The sequence below is a fragment of the Rhipicephalus microplus genome, chromosome 1 (assembly GCF_043290135.1).
Source record: "Rhipicephalus microplus isolate Deutch F79 chromosome 1, USDA_Rmic, whole genome shotgun sequence".
Classification (NCBI taxonomy): Eukaryota; Metazoa; Arthropoda; class Arachnida; order Ixodida; family Ixodidae; genus Rhipicephalus; species Rhipicephalus microplus.
In genome coordinates, this window is record NC_134700.1 from 261,892,909 (window position 1) to 261,910,116 (window position 17,208).

Consider the following 17,208-nt stretch of genomic DNA (forward strand, 5'->3'; position numbering starts at 1 on the left):
TGTCGCTCAATTAAAAAACTGCAACACCGTCACATTTCTTCCGCATGTTTCACATAACGTGGATTCCCAGCTACGTGGGATCGACCAAATTTTTTTCCCCACTGAACTTGGAAGAGAATAAAGCTTTCCGACTTTTTCAGCTTGAAAACTGCAAAGCTGGTCATAGGCTGTGTTTCAATTGTTAGACCGCATCGTAGACAGTCTACGCTGACAGCTTAGAAGACGACATTGCACCCATGTCAGTTGAGAAATTAAACACGTCTGGACGGCCTCTACGCAACGAGGCGCCACCTCGTATCGAAAAGAAAGAGCTGAGATAAACAAACGTAACTGTTATTTTTCCAGCTTATTTTGTGTTCAAATCTAAAAAAATATGACTGAACTTTACACATATTGGGCGTCTGGAGAAGCGTCTGCTTGAGTGCAGTCTATAATTCGGGCAATATCCAAGCTTTCCGAGGAGTTCGATGGGCCGCCATCTTGTTTGGAGAGCAAAAAAAGCCTGCATCGTATTTGTCTGCGATGCGGTCTTCTCAAAGCTGTCTATTTTTTCAGCTACGTGAGAAATTCAATCAGACTCAAGATGACCATCGTTCACTCAGCTGCCTACTTAACCGTCTACGGTGAGTATTGGAACTATAGTGAACTATATAATTTGGAACACACCCATAGATTAGTCAAAGAATGCGCTGAACGCTACGTAGCTGAAGTGAACGCGCTGGGGACGCTCCAGGTGCCGTTGTTAGAAGAAACCACGACGTTCCATAGAAGGTCGTGGAAGAAACTAAAGGAAAAGGAAATGTGATATCATTGATATATTCGACCATTCCAGCGACTATAGGCATCGCAGCGGAAGGTCGAAATGGCGGACGAGACGGTGGTGTCGCGAGCGTTTACGTCAGCGTCGCAGAGCGTGAAGACGCGTTCATTGGTTCATGACTACTGAGAGACCGAACTGCGTCGCTGTTTTATCACCGTGTGACAGCTTCGGGGCACGGCTACATGGCGCCGCCTGCGTCGCTGGAATGACCGAACAGACGTCATCGGAAAAAAGAAAGATCGGCAAAGCTACAAAAACATTATAGAAGCGTTCGCGAGCTGCCTCGTTTTCGCACGTGTCGTTCCCTCTTCAAGCACCACGTTATTTGTTACCATCGCAACGACGTCCTCAATACGTTGGACGTAGCGGGCAATAGGGAACGAAAGTTTTCTGTATATACGGTAGGGCTTTCAGTTCATTTCATTGGCCAGCCTTTCGACGTCACAGAGCGAGGGAAACGTGGTCAGGTGAGCCCGCGAAAATCGAGTTGAGGGTAAGCATCCATTTCATTGTATTTTGATATCGCTACGCTGAATAACATTGCACTGCGTGCCCCTATCGCTGTCGTTCTTGCGGCACTCATCTCGTAAGCCTTTAGTGTACGCAGCCAATTAGAAGAAAAAAAAGTAAAACAATGAGGTCGTGAAGACTGTTAGAGGGCCCCTTTAGGGATTTCGGTGCCGCCATAATAGGCTGTTAACGTTGCCCTTCTGAATTTCGAGCAACGAAAACGAACAGTGGTACGATAGACGCAAACGCGTGAAAACGTTTGGGTTGGTGCAGTTGACGTTTCGTGACCGCATCAATTCACGTCGCGACACATGAAAATAAGACAACATTCGTCTAGGATGGTGGCCTTCGTGTCTCTTACGCAGAATTATATATAGTCGAAAGAAAAAAAGTACTTACAATAAAAGGACACCAGCGTCTTCGCTCGCGTTCTGCGAACGCACAACCGGCGAAGACGACGCTGCAGCCTTCTCAGGCGTATACACATAACAGCATCGCACCTTCGCTCCGAAACCAAACACGCGCTGGTTCGAGACGTCCAAGGCGGAAGGCGTCCAGGGCGGATGCCCAAGAGAGATATCGTGTAGCTTATTTTTGTATGCCCCGGTCCAACTTGCAGAAGAAGCTCGAAGATGGAAAAGAAGGGGAGCGAAAGGAGACAGATGTGGATGGCCGTGCAGCGGGGGGTGAATTAAGACGCCGCCCCGGCGAACTAAATCAACAGCAACAAGCACAGACCGACCCGGAAGTGCGCTGTGCTGAAGAAGGATGGAGAAGCGATCCGCAACGTTGCGGACGGGCCGTATACATGTGCGAAGGTCGGAGATGAAGGACTTCTTCGCTTCTGCGCGCGCGACGCGAGAATATTTAAAGTTTCGCCATCCACCCCAAGGTGGGCCGGGGCGCGAAATAGGATGGTGATGCTGCCACCATATATAAACACGTGCCAGTTTTTTGTTTTTGTTTTGAAAACGAAATAAAAATAACCGGTATACGAGCACGCACAGGCGAGAGTCCCTTTAATATATACTCGAGCGCCGCTCTTCCTTGCAAGGAGCGCGCTGGCGAAGTCGGGGCATGCCCACGCGTTACTCAGCTCCGGGCAGCAGGGTTATTGCTTTTTTTTTTCTTACCGCCGTTTCTTTAGCTCATTCGAGCGAACGCGCGGAGACTCTTTGTTTGTGTGATGGCAAGAGCGGGCAGAAAGATGTATACACATATACTTTCTAACTTCCGCGAGTGTGTGTGCATGCGCTCGCATATAGGCACCTGTCGAGTCTCGCAAAAAAAAAAAAAGAATGTGGGGGAAAACCAATTAGCCCACCGACTAACAAAATCTTGGCTTCCCGTGAGAGGTACAGTGACTCTGAGCGGTCTTCCATATCGTGAGCATGGGAGCAACGTCCCCGACAGGCTGATAAAGACCTGGTACTGATAGTGCGGGCAGTTCGCGAGATACGTTGCGAAGTAACAAGGGGGGCTAATTAGCGTTTCTCTTGCTGTGTAGTGAAGAAAGCGAGCCTCCGTCCGGCAGCATTGCCAACGCTCGAGTCGCTCTATAGAGAGATAGGCGCCGTCGACACACTGAGACGCTTGTGGCGGCGTCGCAGCGCGTAGGTTCCGCCCAGCCCAAAGCTAGCCACCGCCCTTTATGGTCACGTGATCAGTACGTCGACAGTGCCTACTGTTGCTTACAAACACACAAAAGGCGTATGAATTGGGGGTCTGAAACTTACATTAGATAGCGCACCGCAGCCATGAGATCTATAGCCGCCCGCAAGGGCGGTATAAGTTTGCCCCTCAGGAGGTATTTCTTACATCCAATATTTGACGTCAAACTTCGAAAAGCATGTCGATACTGACCTTCAGAATAAGAAAAATCCGGACGCCGAATCTGAAAAAGAGTTCTTATTCAATGGTTACGTTTTCAACACACATAGTGATGAGCGTATAGTGTGCTCACGAACAAACGAGAGGGGGGTTAGAAAAAGGGGATAACGATTTAGAGCACAGGGTACTCTACTATGGGAGAGCTTAAAGCCGTCCCGATTCCATTTTTTTCTTTTTTTGAACGAAGAAGGTTGCTGCAGATGCACGCAGTGAATTCGATGATGGGGCAAAGCAGCACGCATCGAACCATGAATCATGGCCTTCTGTGTTGTTCTTGTTGACAGTCTCTTATTTTGTTCTTGGTAACCTTTTGCTTTGCCATATCCCTTGATTCATGGGTGGTTAAATGTCCGTGTGTTCACGCTGCTGTGGCCTTTTATTTATTTTTTCAACCATATGCGCACTATGCAGGCTATATAGACCATGTTGCGCACAGATGTATCGCACCTGCATGCGCTTCGACTACAACGACCGGACATTGCGCGACCTTATATAAGGCGTTTCGCCCCTTAGCAAAAAAAAAAAAAAAAAAAAAAACTTGCGACGAGTTATGTCTGTGTAGCTCAAAAACATGTTAATTGAGTATAAGTGGGACGAAGACAGTGATGAGGCCAGCCGTGTCGCTGGTTAGAAGTGCGCGGGCCACGTGTCTGAAAACCCTGCTAGATATCATCTCTTGATTGATTTGTGGGGTTTAACGTCCCAAAACCACCATATGATTATGAGAGACGCCGTAGTGGAGGGCTCCGGAAATTTTGACCACCTGGGGTTCTTTAACGTGCACCCAAATCTGAGCACACGGGCCTACGACATTTCCGCCTCCATCGGAAGATATCATCTCTAAAAAGACGGTACCTGAGAATACCTTGTTGTTTCTACTATCAGCGCCATCAAGAAACTTCCGACAAATTGGTGGAGCTTCTCGTACACCCTTAATCATTTCCTACGTAACGTGCTAGATGTAGCCGGGACAATACGGATTTTTCATCTGATTATCTGGTTATAGCTAGCACTTTTTCCGGGATATGGTTAAGAGAGGGGGAATTGATTCTTAAAAGAAAGAAAAGAAGAAAAAAGTGAGCCCTGCAACTGTCTGCATCATAATGCGACACCTCAACAGTAGCTCACTAGTGATGGGGGTAAGGAGGGATTAAAAGAATAGGATTAAAGGAACAGAGATAGGGAGAGGTGCAGGGACAGAGGACCCACATACTGAAAATAAGGAGAAGATAGGAAAGATGGGCACGGTCGCAGGAGTCCGAGGACGGGGCACCACTCAGCGAGAGCTCTTGTCGGCGTCAGGAGATGGCGTAGCGCGAGCCAGTCGGCCAGAGCGGCGCTGTCGTCGCAGCTCGCGGGGACACAACCGGTCGGCATGAAATCCAGCGAGCGAGTCCTCTGGTTAAGAGTGGAATAACTGCACCACTATAGCATGAATGGGGATTCTGCGAGATGAAACTACTTCGGGCAATCTGCTTTAAGAACGCGGACTTTTTTTTTTTTTTTTGTGAGGTGCGATACATAAATGAGTCAGCAACATTAGAGTTGCAAATTGTTCCCTTCAGCGAGAGGGAAGACGAGAGGGAAAAGTGAGGTAGATCAACCACGGGATTGGTTCGGTTCGAAACAGGGAAATAGCGCGTGTGCGATATATATATATATATATATATATATATATATATATATATATATATATATATATATATATATATATATATATATATATATGTGTGTGTGTGTGTGTGTGTGTGTGTGTGTGTGTGTGTGTGTGTGTGTGTGTGTCGAAAACCCTTTTTTTTTCTTTTTTTTCTTGAAAGAAAAAAGAAAAGAACTCGGCGTAATATTCGAAGTGTGATTCCGCAGACACTGAGAGCTGGAAGTGTCTTTTATTACTCGGTGATTGTATATATGGAAAAAAAAAGGTACAATAACGCCAAAACTGGAAACGAGGTTATCCGTGCTAGACGGAGTAAGATAAAAATAGAGTCTGGCGCTGCATACCAGCGCAGTGTATGCGCGTGACGGTCTGCAGTGCGTGCCCCGCTGAGGACGGGAAGCACGCCTCAGGGTGGGGGCACGCTTTCACTCGTCCCAGTGACGCAGCCGACGCAAATCCAGCGGGAAGCTGCTTTTTTGGGGTCAGCCGTGAAAGTGGTTTGACCCAGACCTACCGTATATAGACACAGTTATACCAAGACGACGGATCCATGGCCTAGTTGGTACATGTCGACATGGATTAAAGCCAGAGGGAAACGCATATAGAAAGAACACGACGGGACGTACAGGCTGGCGCTTACGACTGATCCGAAAGCAGGCATGCTCGATACGAAAACTAATAGCCGCCGGCAGCAACCTCGCGCATGCGTGAAGCAGGTATGCGTCATATAGAACAAGGATAACTCTTTAAGATTTTCTTTTATATGATGCACTGCTGCTTCGTACACGCGCAAGGTATAGTTGCAGGTGGGTATTATAGTTTTCGTTTAAAGGATGCGTGCTCTGATCCGTCGTAAGCGCCAGCCTGTTCCATCGTGTCCTTTCTATGTGTTTCATGTTTCCCGCTGGCTTTTTATCTATGTTTCGACACAGTTATACGATTGCGAAGAGCGCGCCCACGTAATTCACTGTGTGTCCATGGTTCAATTATATATATGTGGGGCGCGAAACTTGGAGCCAAAAGTGTCGAAAACATATACTGCCACAGACATCAACGCCCGCTGACCGTCGAAGCGCGACTATGTGAGGAAGGGGAAAAAATAACCAAAAACCAAAACTTCAATGTAATCCTTGTTTCAAATAGTCGTAATATACATATGTCAAAGTTAACGACAAACTTACCTTATACGGTTTATCTGCCACTTGGTTAAGTGGTTGATTGCCTCAATTTTTCGTCACCCCGCCGCGGTGGTCTAGTGGCTATAGGTACTCGGCTGCTGACCCCCCAGGGATCGAATTCAGGCTGCGGCGGCTGCATTTCCGATGGAGGTGAAAATGTTGTAGGCCCGTATGCTCAGGTTTGGTTGCACGTTAAAGAACCCCATGTGGTCGGAATTTCCGGAGCCCCTCCACTACCGCGTCTCTCATAATCATATTGTGGTTTTGGGACGTTAAACCCCACATATCGTTCAATTTTTGGTCGAGTGCCTTTAAATGGGCGCGGGGGCGTATACATCCAGGCAATCTTCTGTCAGAGCTTGTGCTTAGATCGGCGCATTGCTGCAGGTCAACGAGGCGTCGCTCACATTTGCGTGGTGGTTTGGTGTGTATTACTTCCGTAGTTTATTTATTTGGTGACCTGCTCTTTACTGGCATGACATTTCAGAGCTGAACTAGCTCGTAATGTGTATAGATAGCCGCTCCTGTGACTACCTTCGCTGATGCACGGCCGGCGTGCACTCACCTTTTGTGACGGCGAATGCGACACATTAAGCAATGAAACACTGCAGTATTCTATATACGGTTGCCAAGGCGATATTCCCGAGGCTGCTGTCTCGCTGCAGTGGTTTTACCACGATTGGGCAGCGCGAGTTTTCGAACTATTATGCTATCTATCGTGCTCGTGAACGGTTGCGTCATAATTTCATCTGCGAAGTTTGTTGGTGTAAATTGGTAGTGCACGATTCGACTATGATAAAACAACTTTGCTTCCCCAGTCTTTCCTTCTTTTCTCTCGCGTACGCAATGCGCGAAATACGGTCGCGTATTTGCAACTCAAAAAAATGTCAGCAATTAAGGGGGGGGGGGGAGTTGCAACTTCGCGCCAAGTATAGGGCGAATGCAAGACGTCGCCACCACTTCCGGTTGTGACGTCATTTTTTTTCAACTTTTGTTTGCTGTTAGTTGTCCTCTCCATACGTAGATGACGACGCGTTGGCAACGAGCCGCCAACTGCAGGATAAATGGGCTTCTACGGCAGTTACGCGACCAGTTTACCTTGGCGTGTCTCTCGTCGCACTCAACGTGGCCTAATGTTGACGATACCGCATCGGTTGAGTATAAACGTCACTGCCGTCGATATAAGGCGTGCATTTTGCAAGCGTATACATAGAAGCATTAATTTAAGAGCCGTGTCGTGAGAAGGAACGAATATTTGACAAAGTTTGAAATTGTTTACTTGGGAAATAGTGTCTTTAAATTCGGCCTCTAAATGAATTAGCCGAAGAGGCGGACGTTTACTGCTCGAAAAATCGTAATGCACAGGTACAGCCATCCGAAGAGACTCGCCTTTACTCATTCAAAATTGTTCACCTATGGAGACACGTATAACGTCGAAACTGAAATTGAAAAACAACGAAAGAGCCTAGTTGAAGAACGTTCATGGTTGAATTACGCTCAGGCCATAATGCTCACAAAAGGAATCTTGATTGATTGATATGTCGGGTTTAACGTCCCAAAACCACCATATGATTATGACAGACGCCGTAGTGGAGGGCTCCGGAAATTTCGACCACCTGGGGTTCTTTAACGTGCACCCAAATCTGAGCACGCGGGCCTACAACATTTCCGCCTCCATCGGACCGCCGCAGCCGGGATTTGAACCCGCGACCTGCGGGTCAGCAGCCGAGTACCTTAGCCACTAGACCACCGCGGCGCCACAAAAGGAATCTAGTACTAAAGATTAACTCGTTCTCTATTCTTTCCGTAGCTGTTATGATAAGCGAAATTCAGCAATGAACGTTAACACGGCGACCTATTTAGGAGATGTGCTAAAGGCAAAGCACTACACTTTTAGAAATCTGTCGCTAGATGGACACTTTTGGAAAACTCCTAATTAGTTGGCATTACTTGTTAAATAGAAGAAATTTAATTGCTCCCATATCTTTCTCTCTCTTACTCCAATGACGACTTACAGAGTAGCCGGTCTGAGAACTGGCTAACCTCCCTGTCCTTCCTCTTTCAATCCTCCTCCTCCTTCAATGACGACTTCTTTCCGTTTGTCGCAAATGACTTCTCCGTATCAATATCAGCCAATATCAGCCTGTTAGAGCGAAGCGCGTAGTATACACAGCGCCACTTTAACGAGTCTTTGATGCCCTCTCACCAAAACAAGAACTATATAGGCTTTTACACAGCGTCCGTGGTCGACCGTACATACATAGCAGGCTTTGATGTATACGGTTGATCACCGGCGTCATTAAACTGCGGAACCACGAACGCCCAGGCGGACCAATGGGTTCTCTGTGGGGGCGCGCTCACAGCATCTCGGAACACCCACTGTCTTTCTTTTGTCTTTTTTTTTATTTCCTTGGAATTGACGCACGAATCCGAGGTCGGGCCCGAGCCGCGCTTATCGGCAGATGGTCAAGACAGCCCGGCTGCCGTCGCACGTGGACTTGGCAGTTTCGGTGCTCTATATAGCTTCTGCGCGATGCCGCATAGGGCGCCATTACAACGAGCTCTTTTCTTCCAGTCCCTAATCTGCTTCCCCGACAACACTCGCTTTGAGCCGAGAGTGCCACGTGGGGTACGGTCGTTGGAAAAAATTAATCAGCCTCGAGTGGCGGCCAGGATTGAAAAAAAAAAAGAACAAAAAGAGCGGGCGGCAAATACAGTACGCGTGGGCTGCGCAACTACATGCGACGCCTCTTCGCGCCTTGTTCGCTATGCGCGCATACCGCGCGCGCTTTTCGAGAATGCGTTAGCGGGATTCCCTCCGCGCCTTCGGCTCACACGTTGGCTACAGAATGCCGCGCTAAGCTGTATAGTCTTTAAAGGGACACCAGAGTGGCACAATAAATGGGTTTAGATTAAAAAAAACATTACTCTGAATACTCTATATAATGTCGTTAATTTCACCGTCCTATATATATATTTAAAGGGGAGAAAATCACAGTCAGTCTCGTTTTCGAATTTTACGCCCCAACCTTGCTTACACACACACACACACACACACACACACACACACACATATATATATATATATATATATATATATATATATATATATATATATATATATATATATATATATATATATATATATATATATATATATATATATATATATAGTATATTGGTGGCGTCGGCCCAACAAGATCTCTTGAAACTATGTTAAGTATCTGGCGCGCTCGGGCGACATCGTAGTTCATTTATACCGATTAGGAACAACGTGCCGTCAAAATTTATGACACCGTGGTGCTTGGAGCAGGAATTTCAATGGGGCATCGCATCCCGCATATTACTTTTTGCACGTTTTCTCTCTCAAAAGGACAAGACCTCGAGAATTCAAGCAACGAAGGAATGAAGAAGGGGGGGGGGGGGGTGTGATGAAGGAACAGAGCCCTCAAACAAGGAAAATCTTTTTTTATTTCAATTTAGTGTCCCTTCAAATATGCTCGGTTCAAAATCAAAAAGTGTGCTGCTGTTGAAAGGCTGCGGTGCAGGGACGTCGGTATCAGTGTCCAGACTTTGCGATATGAAACGTTGAAGATTAACCGCACGAGCCGTTAATAAACAATTCCATAAAGCTAAACTGCGTGCGGTGTAACAACCAGTGTCGCACTGTGTGACGCATTTCGTGACATAATTTTTTTTATTTAGTGCTATATTGTTTCGTTTTTACCCAACGAGGGGTATAGACGTCGCTTTATTGGCGCCAAACTCTCCTATTCATTACTTGAAAAAAGTTCGATACCGCAATATCGAATTTCCTTTTCTTCATAGCAATGCGAAACTAACACTGTACTGCATTGAGTAAGGTGCTATTTTCGTTACATCCTTACAAACATTGTCATGGTGGCTCGCATACTTAGAAACTGTTCTTACTCTTTAAATTCTTTTAAATTGACCATTTCATATACAATTGTGAACGGTGTAAGATGCGTCGATGTATGTACTGGCCTGCTTCCTCTTCTCACCACGTGAACTCCGATTAAATTTTATTAGGCGTGTTGCTTCACGAGTGAGGAAACGTTCTATTTGTTTACATTCGATTTGTTATGCAAATGTTATTTTCCACGGATATTCGTACTTTAGATTCAAATCAGGGATTTCACTCTTTGGGCTGCTTTCATTTATTAAAAGCCTTGTATGTCTCGAGGGGACGTGGAATTAAGCTACCGTTTTTGCAGCGTACGCATAATCTGAAAAAAAAATCTTTAATTTATGTATTTTACCCTCGGGGCGCTTAAAGGCGTTACAGAGCCGGGGGGAGGGGGTATACAAAAAATGCAAAAAAATACAACATATTGATGAAAATATTTCTGCAAACAAACTAAGCTATGACGGGCTGAAGACGCGGTTCGTTAGTGCAGCTTTGAATGATGAAGCATCCTCGATGCAAACGATGGAGGGGGGGGGGGGGGAGGCGGTTCCACTGAGGGCTCGCTTTTGGTAAAAAGGAGCCTGAAAAATACATTAGGGTGGCAAAAAGGAATGAAAACTTCATACTGATAATCAATACGTGATAATACGTGTTAACGTGCTGAGATGAGTTCATGTTCAAGTGAATTTTCATGGTATATGATTTTTTTGAAAAAGACATAGACAAGAACAGTTTTTTCTTTTCGAAATTTCGATTTTGTAAGTCCAAGGCACTGATTTGATTAGTGAAATGCTAGCTGTGCAGGAATAGTTTGAGTTAATAAAACGCGCTGAACGATTCTGAACTGCTTCAATGATAGTTAATGTTTGTAGACCAGTGTCCCAAACAGAAGAAGCATATTCAAGCTTAAGTCTAATTGAATTTTTTGTAGAGTAGTCGTTTTAAATGACATGGAGCTTTGAAAAAAATTCTGCGTATGTACCCGAGAGATCTGTTACTTTTGCTAGTGATGTTTTGGAAGTGTGCATGCCAATAATAACTCAAAAGTCGTCGATCAATGGACTCGACGTAATGTCACATGCACGACCAGCGCGTTCCTGGCTGAGCTACGCGTTCATTTTGTCTGCGACGTTGGCATGACTAAATGAATACAAAAAGCAGTGTTCGCTTGATGTATAAGGTGCACAGAGGAAAAAGAAAAAAAAACTGGTCGAGTGGATGGCCTTGGCTTTAGGATCGTATCACACGAATGCATAACGAACACTGTGACTTTTCACCTTTTATCGCAATGACGCGTGGGAGCGTCCCGCGGTGCCATTTGTAAGGGATGGACTACTCAGGAAGCTTTCAATAAAGTTTTTCGTACTGTATATCTTATCGTAATCACGACGCAACACATGGGCATTTTTATCTGACGCGCAATAGGAGCTCCGATTAACATCTCCGTCTTATCAGCGACGCCATTACTAAAACGCCGTTCACATCAACGCACATGGGCCATCTTCGCGGAAGATCAGAGCCCAGAAGGGGGGGGGGGGGGTGTTGTCTCTGCGGGCTTAACCTTCTATTAGTTCTCCAGTGCTTTGCCAGGCGCCTGAGTGCTTAGGCCAATGCCATTAGATCCCTGTTCTCTGTCCGCGCGACAACTCTTAATTGCATCATGCCACACGGAGGCTGCCTCCATTTTCCGTAATGCGACCAAAGAGGATCCGATTAGCCGCGCGCCTGGCCTGCATCACGTGTCGCCCACGAGACGCGCCTTAATTGTGCAGGCGCGCCTTCGTCGGGCTAATTCTGTTTGGACTGACATCTGCCTACGCGAGGCTCCGGACGGCTCGGTATATACACGGCACAGGGCCTTTCGGAGGATAAACAGGGCGCGGCTCGGTCCATGGGCCAGGAGGCTTAGAGGTCAGAAGCTGCAGAGCGCGCACAGGTGTGTACCTATAGCTTGGCCGATCCGATCGATACACTTATTACGTGTTCAGCACCTTGAAACTGGCGCTTTTAGACGAGCGCGTTCGGTGTTCTCACATATATGGCAAGCGGACGTGCCGTATGATGTTGACGTCATACAGATATCGACCTCATAAGTTATCACACCCGCACGTAAGAGGCAAATTCGCTATTGCAGACTTTATTTAGGAAAATATAACTGCGGTCGATGCCCGAACTGCAATGTTTGCTTTGACCCGACGCGCGCGCGCGTGTGTGTGTGTGTGTGCGTGCGTGCGTGCGTGCGTGCGTGTGTGTGTGTGTGTGTGTGTGTGTGTGTGTGTGTGTGTGTGTGTGTGTGTGTGTGTGTGTGTGTGTGTCAACGCAGTCTGTTACTCTCTTTCTGGACTTTTTTTTTTCTGACTCGCCCTACAATCGCATGACTTTTACAAACGCCCTCGCTTGCCGCATCGGAATGGCAGGCAGTGCTGGCGAAGAAGATTACAATGAAGACATACTGTTTGATTGTAAAGTTAAGGATTGAACACACTCTTAGGGGCACATGCAACAAGACATGTTTCATAATATATTTACAGGCTATTTATACACGCACACTCTACGGTCTTAAAAGGGGGAGAATAGCCGGCGTGACTATCAGCGGTGGTCGTTGTCTGTTTATCTTGTCGTCAACTTCGCATATGGCGTAACTTTGTATGAACGCTGCGATCGGATGTTTTTATCTCATTTATATAAGGTAACGTAGCTTTTTGTACCACGCACCCGAGTTTTTAAGTCTAGCGCGTGATGAGGCAAATTAGGCTTTTGTCTCAATAGAATATTTATTGAAAAAAAAAGTGGCCTGAAAGATGACGTTCGAAACTTCTGGTTTTAAAACCGTAACGCGCGCCCTCTCAGTACAAAGCAGTTTAAAGGAGCAAGAAAATGCGAATGATTCTCGAACATGCTATACAAGTGACTATAATAATAATAATAATAATAATAATAATAATAATAATAATAATAATAATAATAATAATAATAATAATAAAGTGAACAGCAGGCGCTTGCTCATTTTGGCGTGCGGTTAGAGCATGAAATAAATGATATTCAAATACGTCTTACATCTGGTCATTAAGCGCTTAAACGAGAAAATAAAACGAAATGTACGGCATAACATGTAAACCACCACAGCACAGGCTTGAGCGTGCTAACACTCGGGTTACACAATAGAAGGTAGACAGATACTCATATGAATGCGATGTCACCATTTGTGTAAACAAACTCTGTTCACACGTCATTTAATATCGCTGACGAGCGGCTTTTAATAAAAAAATAATAATAAATGTTGGAATTTGCGGTTACTTGAAAGAAAGTACATGGATAAAGTACGCGCCAGCAACAGCACGTGACCTGCCATCTTCGCTCTTTAGGCGTCCTTGAAGAGGCGCGGTTCTGTGATAACATCTGGCTCGTCCTTTTTTTTTCCTCGTCAACAACGTATGTTTTCATAGCTCGGGCAGGTAATTCCCGCCGCTTGGCAGCGGCTCCTTAGAATTTCCCCTCTTTTCTTGTTTCAACCCGCGAGCCGAGGAGCAATTATGATGCCGTTGGCTGTCATCACGAGGCCCGAGAACTAACCGGAATGATCTGGCTTTCCGTTTTACGCTTTCCTTCCCTTTTCGTTTCTTTTTTATTTGTTGTTGTTGTATTTAAGTTATGCGTTGACGTAATTTGCGTCCGAATCCGACCACCGCTTTCCAGCCGGACAATGACGACGCCTCTATCGCGCAGCTGCGTCACGGCCGCTATATGCGGAATGATGTATCGCACATTGTTAGATCGAAAGAAATCCGTACATTCTGTTTTCCCCAAAACCTAGTCCTGTTCTGGCACATTTTGCCGTACCGGCCCTTTCAGCCAACGATTACAAAATGCAGTGCGCCGACTATGTAGGCGAACATATTTCTGTATTCATTTCTTTTATTTATTTCTAATAGAGATTTTTCTAGACGGAATATCGCCATGTGCATCGTCTATACGTCTATCTATGGTAAATCAATTCTTTCCGTGTGCTTGGAGCTGTCGATCAACTCACCCTCGAGTTGCCTGATTAGCTCATTTGGTAGAGCAACCGCCTAGGAAAGTCTTTAGTCCCTGGTTCGAACCCCTTATCAGGACGAATTTCATCGCGCGCTCTAGTGGGCGTTTTTTTTTTCTCTTAAAAATCCATATGTATTTTCATGTAGTTTTGCGTTACAAACTGGTGGATGTCAATTTTCTTCCAGATCTTTTTTTTTTAATTCTTATTATTATTAGACGGCGCACTTCCGTTACAACGAGGAGCCACTACATACGCAACTGCATACTGTCACGGCGCCGGTTTCGTTCGCCCTTTTGTGAGAAAAACAAAGATCAAGTGCGCGACAAGTTTGAAGGCCTTCAAATCGAGAGCAAAAGAGAGTGAAAGGTTTCTTGTGGCAGAAAGGTCTGCAGGTAGGCCTTTAACCTCCTTGGCCCGAACCGATTTTCTGGCCCGCTACTCGGCGTTTGCGAAGGTTGGCGAATTGACAAATTATTCCTCGAGATGGTCAGCACTGAAGCTAAACTTAGGATGCGGCTTCGTGCCTGCCGTTCTCCGCTCTTTCATCTGAACGGAGCACACATTGTAAACGGGAGGCGACGACGGAATCAATAAAAAGAGCCAAACGACACGTGGAATGATGTCCACCGTGCATCATTGGTCGCATTCTTCGATGAACGCTGTTTGCGAAGTTACTCCCTAGTCGTAAATTCAAGAGAGGTTGTTTGTTTGTGGTAGCTACGGTCTTCTCGACCATTTCTTTTTTCGTATATGCATTTTTTTCCTTCCCTTTCTCTCCTTGCGAAGTGGTAGTGAAGACCCGGTGCCTTGGCCTGGTCTCCGGCCAACACAAACAAACAACTTGCCGACGAAAGGCAAAGTCAGTCGACTGGCACGCACTCTGGAAACTGCGAGTATATCGGTCAGAGAAGAGAGTCGACGGTGCTCTACGACTGCGAATATATTGACGCATCGGATCTAAAACTGATCAGCGCTACCGAGATGCCAGGCAGACACGTTCGCGCATCCATCACCGCCTCGACGTTTATCTTGACGGATAACTTATAAAATTGACAGCTCAAGTGACATCGTGTGCTAGACGCGTCATGTATGTGCAAGTAGTAATGATTCGCCTCGGAAGGAGGTACAACAGAGCGGTACTTCGAGGTGGACCCTTTTAATTCAGTTGGCGCCAACGCGTGGGTCGCGTAACTTCGAGATGCGCGCCGGAAAATGAAACCACGCTAAAGAAGGGAAAGGACGCGCAGGAGGAGGATCGCGGAGCGCGCGGTTTAAATTTCGATTCACCGCACGGCAGCAAGGTTTCACTGGGAACCACGCGTCGTGCGCACGCTTCGAGGGTCCCGTCGAAAGTCGCGTTTAAGTTTGCAGGCGGTCATTCAAAGTATTCTACGTCGGACAACACGGGCGTACCACAAACACAGTCGACGCTGGACACACGATACGTCGGCGAGAGTATGACCAGCATGACGCACGATGGACGCGTGCGGCATTCCTAGAAAGCGCGTTCAGTGGATCCCACTCACCGGAGCCGAAAAGTGTCTGCCCCTGGAAGAAGTACTCCATCTCGGCGTTGTAGTGCTCCGTGTAAGCGCCCAGCCGGTTGCCCGTGCTGCGCGACTCCGTCCAGTGCACCTTGGCCAGCCCGCGCATGAACACGCGCACCGCTTTCAAGCGCATGTCACCCTTGAGTTCGAGCACGCACTTGCCGCGCACCGCCTGTCCGGGGTGGTAGACGCTGCGGTATCCGTCCAGCACGATGTCAAACGCTTTCAGCTTGCCCATGGTGATTCGGCAGCCTCGTCTGCGCCGTCGCGTACCATCGGAGAGAGCTCGGAGTCAGCCCGCGCCGAGCGCGTGCTGCGACGCCCGCCGGCGGCCCGCGGCGGTCACCGAATGCATTGTGCACAGCGGCTGGTGGTCGACGCCGATGTAACAGCCCCGATGGCTCTGCTGCTCGCTTTTCCGCGGCGGCGTCAACGACAACCTCCGATCGAAGGCTCGCGGAGGAGGCAGAGGAGGCCGTCAGAGGAGAGAGCACGACGGGCAGCAGCAGGCGTCTCGGAATGCGCTCTCGCGCCGTCCCGTTTAGGCGAGAGTCGGAACGAGACCAAAGCACGGAACCGAAACTAACTATTAGGAGACGGAACAGCAGACGCCACACGTGCGTCGGTGCTTAAACGAACCGATGCCAGCGAAAGAAAAATACGTAGGCGCTGCGCTGCTGAATGGACATTCGTGCCTGGCGAGCAGTTGTAGATGAGCTAAGGAGCGAGGCACGCGTGGTATGCGCTTTTCGGGCCCCCCGCGGCGCGTAGGAGACGTTTTGCATGACAACTTTGGCCGGGAAAGTTTGTTTAGGAGCCGAGATGGTGCTGCCATCACGGGACGATGCAGAAAGGCTGTCGGTCTCTCTTCTTGCGTCACACTAGAATCGCCAGTGTATCCGTAGTTATGAGCCAGATGGCGCTACGAATGCAACCTGGGCTTGCGGTCAATTTTTAGGCGGCAAGGTTCGTAAAACACACACAAGGCCTTTTGGAGGCCTCTTATCGAGGCTGATTACTGCACATAGTTGTGGAGACTTGTTCTGATTAGAAGATTGTATTAATCATGTGTGCGTGTTCATGCATGCTGCATACACATGCAAAATTGAAATTGTCTCTCCCCCCCCCCTCCCCGCAAGTTAAGCCAATACAATGTGAGTTAATGTAATGTGACAAGAACATCATCAAAAACCAAATAAATAGCGACGTTCTTCATGTGTGTTGACACGGCAAAAAATTTCGAACTACGACATTTCGCATATAAGGTACAAATTTAATGTTGAAGCACTGATTTTTGCCGTTTGCTGATAAAACTATCGTTTTTTTTTTATCCCATATGTTTAAGCTATATCCACAGAATGAAGTTGTACTTACACGCACTCGTGGTAGAATAAGTGTGTACATAAGAAGTACTCGCATAAGAGACTGTGCAAGTCTCGCAGCCCAGTTGAGCCAGGCTATACGTTGAACCCGCTTATAACAATACTCCAGTACCATGAAAATTTTATTGTTTTAACTGATAATTGTAATAAACGAGTCACACGAGGAACAATCAAAATAAAGAAATAGCAGGCTGTTGTGAGAGAATTAAAATACATGGTATATGCCAACAGAGATCACTGACAAGGACGCACAATGCTGC

The 17,208-nt window shown here is 46.9% G+C and overlaps 1 protein-coding gene across 1 annotated transcript in view; it reads right to left on the reverse strand.

The window, feature by feature from the left end:
- The window catches only part of LOC119164764 (arrestin domain-containing protein 3), a 114,414-nt gene extending 98,471 nt beyond the window's left edge, over positions 1–15,943 (reverse strand). Inside the window, exon 1 of the mRNA XM_075894106.1 lies at positions 15,546–15,943. Coding sequence (XP_075750221.1) covers positions 15,546–15,804 — 259 coding nt within the window. The 5' untranslated portion in view covers positions 15,805–15,943. The remainder of the gene's footprint in view (positions 1–15,545) is intronic.
- Between the last annotated feature and the right edge of the window lie 1,265 nt (positions 15,944–17,208).